This window comes from Austrofundulus limnaeus, unplaced genomic scaffold (assembly GCF_001266775.1).
Source record: "Austrofundulus limnaeus strain Quisiro unplaced genomic scaffold, Austrofundulus_limnaeus-1.0 Scaffold571, whole genome shotgun sequence".
In the NCBI taxonomy this organism is placed as follows: domain Eukaryota; kingdom Metazoa; phylum Chordata; class Actinopteri; order Cyprinodontiformes; family Rivulidae; genus Austrofundulus; species Austrofundulus limnaeus.
The window spans coordinates 48,052-58,212 of NW_013952973.1; the positions used below are offsets into that span (position 1 = coordinate 48,052).

General features: G+C 37.9%; 1 protein-coding gene across 1 annotated transcript in view; it reads left to right on the forward strand.

Moving 5' to 3' along the window:
• Positions 1-973: 973 nt before the first annotated feature.
• Positions 974-10,161, forward strand: part of LOC106530885 (ethanolamine kinase 1) — a 41,036-nt gene continuing 31,848 nt past the window's right edge. The window contains exon 1 of the mRNA XM_014026602.1: positions 974-1,295. Coding sequence (XP_013882056.1) covers positions 1,167-1,295 — 129 coding nt within the window. The 5' untranslated portion in view covers positions 974-1,166. The remainder of the gene's footprint in view (positions 1,296-10,161) is intronic.

Genomic DNA, 10,161 nt, shown 5'->3' on the forward strand with positions numbered 1-10,161 from the left:
CGTTAATATTATTATTGATTTTATTTTCAGTTTCAAACTTCTGGTGCTGCTTTGGTATGCGGGCAGGGCCTCAGATGATGGAGTATGGAATTATGACTGACAACACAGTGGATGGACAAAATGTTCACAACTGTTGCATTCAGGAACTTTGGAAATTGAACATGTCTTTAAAACATCATTGACATATATTTTTAATTTGACTGGTTTTGAATATTAACATGTTTCCCTGAAGCTGCCTATGTCAACATATGGGACAAAAATTGGATATTGATAATTGACAATTTTTATTATTTTTTATCTGTCATTTTATGATAATCTCGTTGAAGTCAAACTTTGTGTACTAAAACTGTTTAGCCAAGTTTTTCTTTATAGTTTGATTTATCACAATTTTCTTGCCACTATATGCATAGTATTTCAGTGTTTTTTCAGTGTTAAAAATACTTTAGACATTAGTTGTATTACATTTAATTTGTATGCCGTGTTAAAAAGATCAAAAAATAAAAATACCATCAAACAAAATATGCTCATTTATTTCTGAATAAATTAAATTCTCTCTCTTTGTAGCCATTACAGATGAAATATTGTTTTGGAATATTAAAAAGTGCTTTATTTGCTGCACACTGACAGAAAAGAATTTCATTATACAAATTGTTATAGGATGACATTTTCTGTTTGTTTGCACTCTACAGCATGTCATAATGCTTCTGTTCCATACTGTAAATGTTTTTTTTTTATTATTGATCTGTTCTTTGAAAACAACTTCTGTTAGTTCAGGGCGACCGCAGCGTCATGAAGGGCCATCAGAACTTATCTTTAACAGCCAGCAAGTGGGAGGCCATGAACCAAGTACATATGAGTCCCCTACAAAACTATCAGCCCACCAGTGGTTAATATTTAAACCGCAGCGAAAGAAATGAATATGTTCCCAGGACATTGGCCTCTGATAGGTCTACTTGACTACTGTTGACTCACTTACTGATGACTACTTTTATTAATTTAATCCAACTAGGGATTTGAGTTTCTTTAACTATCCTTGATCATTGACCAAACTGGTCCAATTGATGTTTTGGGCAAATATAAAATCTAAGTATATGCCAGCTGGATGTGTAAACAGAATTTGTAGGAGGGAAAACATTAAAAAATAAAAACTTTTTCTTTTGCTTAAAATGGATGGTTCTAAAAATCAACTGCTCCATGTGGACATTTATATTGATGAGCATGACCCTCGGAAAGGAATCTTGGACCTGGTGAGAAGACTCCGTCCTAATTGGAAAGCACAGGATATTCAGATGAAGGTATGAGAACACCTGTATAACTGAATATGTTTGATTTAATTAGAAATTTAAAATTATAGATACTGAAACTATGAAACTATATTCTTTGAATATCGCACACTGTCAAGGTTCTTGATGAAAGTCTTTGGTACTGGGGATGATGGCTAAAACACATTTTAGCTCAACATCTGTCAAAATGAATGAGTTATGGTTATCTATCTGGTTATCAGCATCCTTGGGTGTCCTGAAATGTGCTTTATAAATAAAATGCATTATTATTATTATTATTATTATTATTATTATTATTATTATTATTATTATTATTATCTTAATCAAATTAACAAACACATTCACTGATCCATGGAATATTTTGCTAATAGACAATGAACACTCATGCAGACACAGACAGCAGGATTTATAAGGTGTAGCACAAAAAATATGAATAATAAAAGTTAAAAAATTTTATATATTTGTTTGGTCAGTCAGTTCACAAAGTGAAACTGTCAAAGTTTCCAGAAGCTGGTTCAATGACCCTGGTGTTACTGTGCTTGACTGACCAGCAAACTCACCTGACCTGAACCCCATAGAGAATCTATGAGCTATTGTCAAGGGGAAGGTGAGAGACCCCAGACTCAACATCGCAGAAGACTAATGGTGCGTTCACACCAAACGCGATTTCAGCGTCAGGAGCAGCAGGTTTACATACAAAGTCTATGGTGGACGCGCTTCAAGCAACGTCGGGAAGTTCTGCGGCGCCTCAAGCGCGATTAGAGCAGCGCGATTTGAACGATTTGGACGATCTGAGCGTCGAACGCTCAGATCGTCCAAATCGTCCAAATCGCTGAAGTTGGGAAATCTGAACTTTTGCAGCTCGACGCGCAGCGTCAACCAATCAGAGAGACTCCACTGTGTGACGTAGCGACATATTTCCCGACGGGACAGTTTACTGAATGATGTCCACTAACCTGAAACAGATGGAGCTCCTGCTCTTTAGCTGAAATGAGTGCTGCAGTCGTGTCCTGATCCGCAGCAATGCGTGGCAGCGACTCATCAGACTGGAAAAATAGTCCTGAAAGCAGCTGTGAGCCTCTTCTCTGAATTATCTGGTGAATTAATTATGAATTAATTATCTGATGAACGTGACACGTTCTGGCTGTCTGTAAATAAAGCAAAGCCACTTCCTCGTCCGACATTAAACAGCCCCACAGAGGAGGGAGTGGCGGGGCGGCTGTCGCCGTGCAGCGCAGGTGTCCTGCGTCTGACCTCAAAGTGCACAAGCTTCAAACTTCAGCGTTGGCTGCGATTTTGAAGCTGAAATCGCGTTCGGTGTGAACGCACCATAAGACCGCTAACATAGTATGGACTTCCATTCCACCTCAGCAGGCCTACAGGCTGATCACATTCATGCTGTGATTCCTTCAAAAAGAGGCCCAAACTAGTACTAAAGTGCATAGAAATTAATATATTCCAGAAGCCTGATATTTGTGTTGAAAATATTTTAAATTTTATTTCAACCTGGAAGGACTCGCACAAAGACTGAAATTAGGAGGTTTATTGACATGACTGGACCAACAGGATTATTGACATGAACAGCATTAGAGTTTGGCGCTCAGACCCCGGCTGAGGACGAGAGCGCTGAGTGAAGCTGAAATCTCGTATGAGATGCCTTAAGTTAGGGGTAGGAGATTTAAACCCCACCCAGGGCCCGACACTGGTAGTGGAGGTCAAAAATAAATAAAAAGAAGAAGCCAGCAGGTTGTGATGAATCACTTCATCACAGTTTGATGTGTATTTTTCAGGGTTGTGGCAGAAACTCAAATTTTAATTTAAATTCTTAGACATTTTACTGAAATGGGAATTGTACAAGTCTGAAATTGAAATTGACAGTTGGATTAATCTAAAAGAACAGATCAACTTAGACTTTTAAATTTAGCTTTTAAGTATTACATTGTATTTAGACTGACGCTAAATAGATGGCAAAACAACATAATTGGTCTTAGATTATCAGCTAAAATTCGGTCACATTTTTTCACTTAGCTGCAGCAGCCATAGCTGACAGACAATGGCATGGCAACTGTAGAACCAAGTCTAGATAAAACACACACATGTATTACAAGGTCAATTCATTAGTCATAAAGTTTAGGTCACTTAGCTACATAAAAATCTGAAGACAATTTTTCAATTAAATCATATTTTTTTAGAATATTATACAAGATGTCTTTCTTAAAGTTGTGTAATAGAAAGTTTCTTTAAGCCTTACAGGTCTTAAAAAGGTTTTGTACAATCTATGAATCAAACTACTTTATTCACATTTTTAAAAAAAAGCATTTAATTTAACACTGTAAAAAGGCTTTGTAGAACTAGAGGACCATATTGTTGTTGAAGGACACTAACTTTGCTATTCTTGATGACGACAAGTGGTTGAAAACTAACCAATTCTTTCCTGGCTCATAAAATATCCTACTTATCTTGGTCAAAAGGTCTAAGTGTATTGATGTTTAAAATTCTCAGAGATTTCAGAATAGAAGAAAATTTGCAGCTTTATGCCAGAAAAGACACCAGAAAAAACTCCATCATCTGGTCATTAATTTCAAAGATATATTGTAACTAAGGTCACCGCCTCGATAGCTCCAGAGGAGAACAAAGTCCAGCCAGAAGAATGTGTCCATAGACCATGCTGTGGGTGAAGAGGACCCGACCATTGTTGATATCTTTCAGCCTCACATATACTGTAGTAAGCTTGAACTCTTCCCCTATTAGCATTGTTTTTAATGTCCATTTGTGTCCAATCAGACCATCTGCTGATGTCACCTAAACTCACATTTCACTGGTCCCATAGGTACCTGATGTGGGTGGTGGGTTCACAGGAGGGTGGTCCGATATAGCTTGTGTTCCCAGCTGGATCCCATGGGTAAAATCTTAAACGCCATGCGCCTTCTGACATGACTTGCAGTCTGAGTGAGGCATTCTGCTTGTTGTCAACATAAAAGTTGCTGAATCATGCTTTCTATGACACGTTGGGTCTCTGTGACACTCAAACACTCTGATCAAAATAAGATGATAATTCATGGAGTTGCAGCATGTGCTCACTGCTATATTAGACTGTATGTCCCCCGTCATGGGGCAAAGTGGGGAACTGCAAATATCTGTCTCTCTGTCTGTACTTTGAGCTAGATGACTTGAAAAATAAGTGATTTACTGACCCATATTTTGGCATGTCTGTATCTAGGTGTTAGAAAGGCCCCAGTCAAAAGGTAGGTTGTCACAAATTCCAAGATGGCTGCCACTATACAGTATATACATATTTTGTCTCTCGTCCATAGTGTAACCAAGGTTGCTCAGATTGGTACCAGGATACAAACACATGCACCCATGATTTCTCTGCACCAAAGTCATGTCTTAGCCACTGCGTAATATGGACTGGAGGTCGCAGAGTCAAAGTGGATGACACCACCAAGGGCGATGGAGAATGGAAGAGCTAAGATAGTGTAAGACTCCCAGATCCAGTTCAACAGACAGGTGATGGCTGACCAACTGGACATTGTGAGAATAAGGCAGTGGTGATAGAAGTCACAATCCCAAGTAACTGTAACATCAGGAAGAATGAGCACAAAAAAGATTGAGAAATAAAAATGACAAAGAGGAAACACAGAGATTGTGGAGAGTCGAGGCGTCAGTAGTCCCAGTGGTTACTGGAGTACTTGGTGCTGTGAGCCCCAAACTTAAAGAGTGGCTTCAACAAGTCCCAGGAACAACCTCAGAGATCTCTGTCCAGAAGAGCAATATCTTAGGAACAGCTAAGATACTAAACAGAATCCTCAAGCTTCCAGGCCTCCAGTAGAAGAACTGAGTTTGCAGTGGAATCACCCAAGTGAAAAAGTAGGGTGAACTACAAGTTTTTTATAGGGAAATATATATTATTTGTATGGCGGTCAAGGCTCCACCATTGTATCTGTTGGTGGATAAAATTGCTCTGGTCAGCATACAGTACATCACTTTGCACCACCTGAGACAAGCAAAATAATCCCTGCCTGTGTTCTTATACACAATATGTACAGTAACTCCTACCATTTGGATATTTTACACCAAAAATATTGTTTACTTACAATTTCTACTCATTTCCAGTCTATAAAAAACACTCTCCTCAATAAACTTTCATAATTTAAATCCCTCAGTGTGTTATTTCAAAAACGTGAATGAACTTAGACTTCTATTTATTATCAACAGGTATTTAACCAGGTAAATTCCATTGAGATCACAGTCTCTTTTGCAAGGCCTTGGCTGGATGGAAACCCAGAGTACCCAGACAAAACCCATACAAGCACATGGAGGGCATTCAAAACCCACCCAGAATGACTTCTGGTCTGAACAGAAGATTTAACCCAGGAACTTCTTGCTATTTGGCATCAGTGCTAAACATCTAGCCATTCGGTACCAATATCCGGTACCTGGGAATTGGTACTGGTACTCAACGGTACAAATTTTCAGTACTTTCTGTGGGTTGTTTTTTTAATAATAAACTTGATTTTTTTAATTTAACATATTTATTTCTCAATACATAAAATTTAACAAATGTCAAGACAACATCCAACTATTTGTATTGTAACATCAGTTGTTTAACTAATTTCTTTAAAGTGAAAACTCTTGAAAACAACTAATGTAGTGCTTTGTCTTATTGCACAATTTACAATCCAGCTCAATGTATTTCTATTGATGTCATTTCCCCACTAGAAAAATTATGTTATGGAGGTCCATGGAAAGCAAATATGTTTAAATCAAATAAGCAAAAGAGGATGGAGTTAAATAAATAAAAGGTATTCAAGCTACGTTTTGAGCATCCAAAACGCACCCAACGCTTCAAGTTGGCTGATTGTTCTCTTTAGGTCAGACACATTCAGACTGTCAGGAAGCCCCTCTGTTGTTTTCCTCTGCTGGTCTCTGTTTAATGGCGGATGAAATAAAGAAAGTGGCGGTACTTTATTTACTTTGAGCTAGCAAACATCGTGCTCACAAGATAATTAATCCACCAGATAATTCAGAGGCGGTCTGTTCGGTGAGTTTCACTCCAGGAGCTGCGAGGCTTTCAGCTACGTTCAGACTGAACTGTGTTTACTGAACCAGTGGCTGCTGACGTCAGCTCTTGCGCGATGCTGCGTTCAGGTCATGCATGGAAAATCCCTCACTCTAACACCAATATGGTCATAATGCGTTTAGGTACCGAAACGTGGTACCGTTTGATGTTACGTGAAACGGTACTCAGTCAGTACAGAATTCGGTCGGTGCTTATAAAAGTATCAAATTTTGTATCATCCCTATTCTAAAGTAATATAAAACAATGAATTAACTTTCTATGACTTATGAATTAGAAACTTTTGAACCAAATGGATATTATTTTGCTTGGGGAAAATTGAAAAAGGGACATAGGCCTAGTACCTTTTTTATCAGTGTATTTTTATTAGGCAACAAAACTATATGTTTCCTTGAAAACTAAACCCAAACAGCATAGCTTATTTGACAGCCTCTATCCCAATCTACTTAACAAAATGATATTTAAAAGTACATTTGATACTTTTCTTTGTATTTCTTTAAAAATATATATGCTGACATTAGACCACCCCTCATCAAAAACAGACCTAAATGCAATCAGAATGAACACTTTTAAAGTGGTCAAACATGGTTTTTGGTATATACTGATGTAGTTTAAAGTGTTTGAAGCAGGATTTGTAGTAGATTTGATGTTTTCTGTTATTTTTTGTGTTTACTACATTTTATTCCTTGTGGTTGCATACTGCATTTGTTGAGCAATTTTTTGTAGTTTTGCTAAAAAGGGAATTTTATCCATCATTTTTTTCTCAGTGGTGTTGTAATGTGAGTAGAGATAACATGATTGGTGATCTGAAATATGCTTTGACATTATCTAGACAGGGTTTGATTTATCATTTTTCTTTGGCCTACTCTTAATACATCACTTCTACAGCTCCCTGCAAAAAGTTTGTCTTGCTTGACAAAAGTCATGCAGAAGGATTAGAAGTTGCTGCCTGGGAAAAAACAAACATTTATCTAAGAATGCAAGTGATTTAAAACAAATTGAGTGACCACTCACTGAGCTAGGTTGAAAGCAAGATTTTTTTCTCGTTTTGTTTTTCTGTAATCACTAAACAGGATAAAAACAAGACATCTTTAAATCCCAGGACAAGATAAAACCTCAAAAAAGGGTAATTGAACATAAAAAAGAAGAATTTAGAAAGATGTTTTGGTGTTTCTAAAGCATCCATAACCACCATACTGGGGCCATGTGCAAACACAAGGTCCAATTTTTCAAGGAAATAGGGTCTATGTTTGTGAGGTGACTGCACATTAGGTGGGTGACCTCTCAATCTATACCAGGTCCTGCAATGTACACAGAGGAGTAGATGTTTTCCTTTTCATCCTCAAAGTCAAAATTCACAATAATGATGTGTTCGCCAGATGAAGGTCAGACAGTTTCTGTTGTCACACCTGCGATTTTAACTGGACTCTGTGGTGATTTAAATTTCCTAATTTGCCGTTCTCCCTTTTCTGACCAGTTTCATTCCTGAAAGCAGCATTATATAAAGGAGGTTCACAACAAGATAATATGCATTAGTAAGAATGTGGTTTTGCAAGACAAATGTATACTGTACTTACAAAAATAGGCTGTGACTGAGGCTGTAGATCACATGTCAAACTTAAGACATGTCACCACCATGGCATTTTATGTGACCTGCGATAGCTTTAAAAATAACTGAAGTCTTAAAAGAGACGTTAAAGCCAACATTGAGCAAAAACTACATCTCCCATAATGCATGTTGATTATTTTACCCGCAAAATGACAGCATCCCACCACTAGGTAGAGCTGCACAGGGTTCTAAAGAGGATGGGATCAGGCAAAATTTGTTTTGTAAAATCTCCATATCGCTGCATTTTAGATGGCTTATTTTGCTGTGGTCCAGTTGTACTGGGAAGTGGGAACTGGAATGCCCCATCCAGTGGGAATTCCCTGTCTGCAAATGGGAGGGTTTAGAATTCAAGATGGTGGCTACTTACCACTAGTCAACAGTGAGTAAAACTCTCATACATTTACTTTTAATGGTATTTCTGTATTGTTTATTTCACAGTCAGTCATACACGTAGTACTTTTCAATGTTTATAAGAGGACATGTTAAAACACTGTTTTTATGTACAAAATACCACATAGAGCTCAGTTATTGCTCAGCTGCAGCAATGAGACAATGAATGTAATATTTCATGTTTAGTCATTAACTAAAAACATCAAAGTTAATTACAACTGGCCTGTTGACTATAAAGCTTGTGTGGCCCTCTGTGAAAATGAGTGAGAAGATAGTTTTGAGCTTGCAAGTGGTGGTTTATTATTTTGTTTGCAGCCTGTTGAGGTCATGCATGGTGCATGTATTCATAACATGGTACCTGTTCACACCTGTATGGTTTGGTTGGCAAGAATTTGAAGCCTGATTCACATCTAGGTAATGACCCCATCATGCCCACATAATGGTAACGTATTGTGTAACCTTCTAATCACACGATGCTAAGAGTCAACAGAGTTGTGGCGGTCTGAGATGTGGTGTGAGTTGTGATTGTAGGAACCTGGTAATATTGTTGTGGAAACATGCTGCTAATATCCAGAGTATGGTGAGCACACTGGGTTTAGTCTAGGGGACCTTTGTATTCAACAAGAATTAAGAGTATAGCGGCATCATGATTGCCTTTACACTGAAGAAGATTTGCAATCCAGTCACATTCTAAGAGGCAATGGAGAGAGCTACATGGCAAGATGGTCATTGGTTTGACTCTTGCCTGGAGTTTTTCTATGTCATGTTCTCCCTGTGCATGCTTGAATTTTCCTTAGACATTCTAAGTTTGTTTCACAAAAAAAAAAAAAAAAAAAAAAAACAACCAACCAACAAACAAAAAACATGCCCATTAGTTTAAATGGTAACTCTAAATCAGCCTCTTGTTCGTCTGTGAGTGGCACTCAAAGTGGGCTTGCAACCTATGCAGAGCGTAGCTCGTCTCACACCTCTGCTGGAGATCAGCAGTTCCACCATGATTCTTAATGGAAAAGCAGGTGAAGAAAACGGATGAATAGACAGCAGTCGTGGGGAGCACAATGATCTCATATAGGAAGGGCAGTTGAACGACAATACCACAATGCTATGGTATGGAATTACATTTATCCTTGTTCATACTGTATATAATCAGCGCCTCTGATACTCTTTCTATTTGAGGATATAACATTGTTATATTTATTGAATCAGGAAAAATGTGGTAAAATAGAACAATAGACAGAAAAAATGGAGTAAAACGGGGAAAAAAACCACAATATCAGTGTGAGCTCTCAAATTCTTTATAAATAATAAATCAAATGTCGAGGTGGCCATGTTTGTTCAGTCTCTCTCTAGATGAGAAACTGTTGTGTTCAGGTCCCATCTGAAACCAAGGAAACACCTCCGGGATTGTGACTCAAAATGAGAAACCACTGAATGACAACAAATGTCACAGAGAGCCTTTGCAGACAAATAGTGATCTCTGAGTTCTTTCTGTGTACAGAAACAGAAAAAGGACAGATCTGCACTGCTAGATGTGCTCAGAAAGATCCACCTGTTCGTATCTCTCTGCTTTTCCATCAACTGTTTTTAGTGAGAAAACTTTACCTGACCTAAACTTCTACAGAGAGCCAATATTTCTACTTTTCTTCTGCTCTTTCCATATTAATTCTGTTCTGTGTATGCATCATTTAGTGAGTCGCCTCTCTGCAATAAGGTTCCCAGATTGAATCCCTGCCGAGGACCTTTCTGAGTGGTGGTTACATGTTCTCTCTGTGAATATATACGTATATATATATATATAT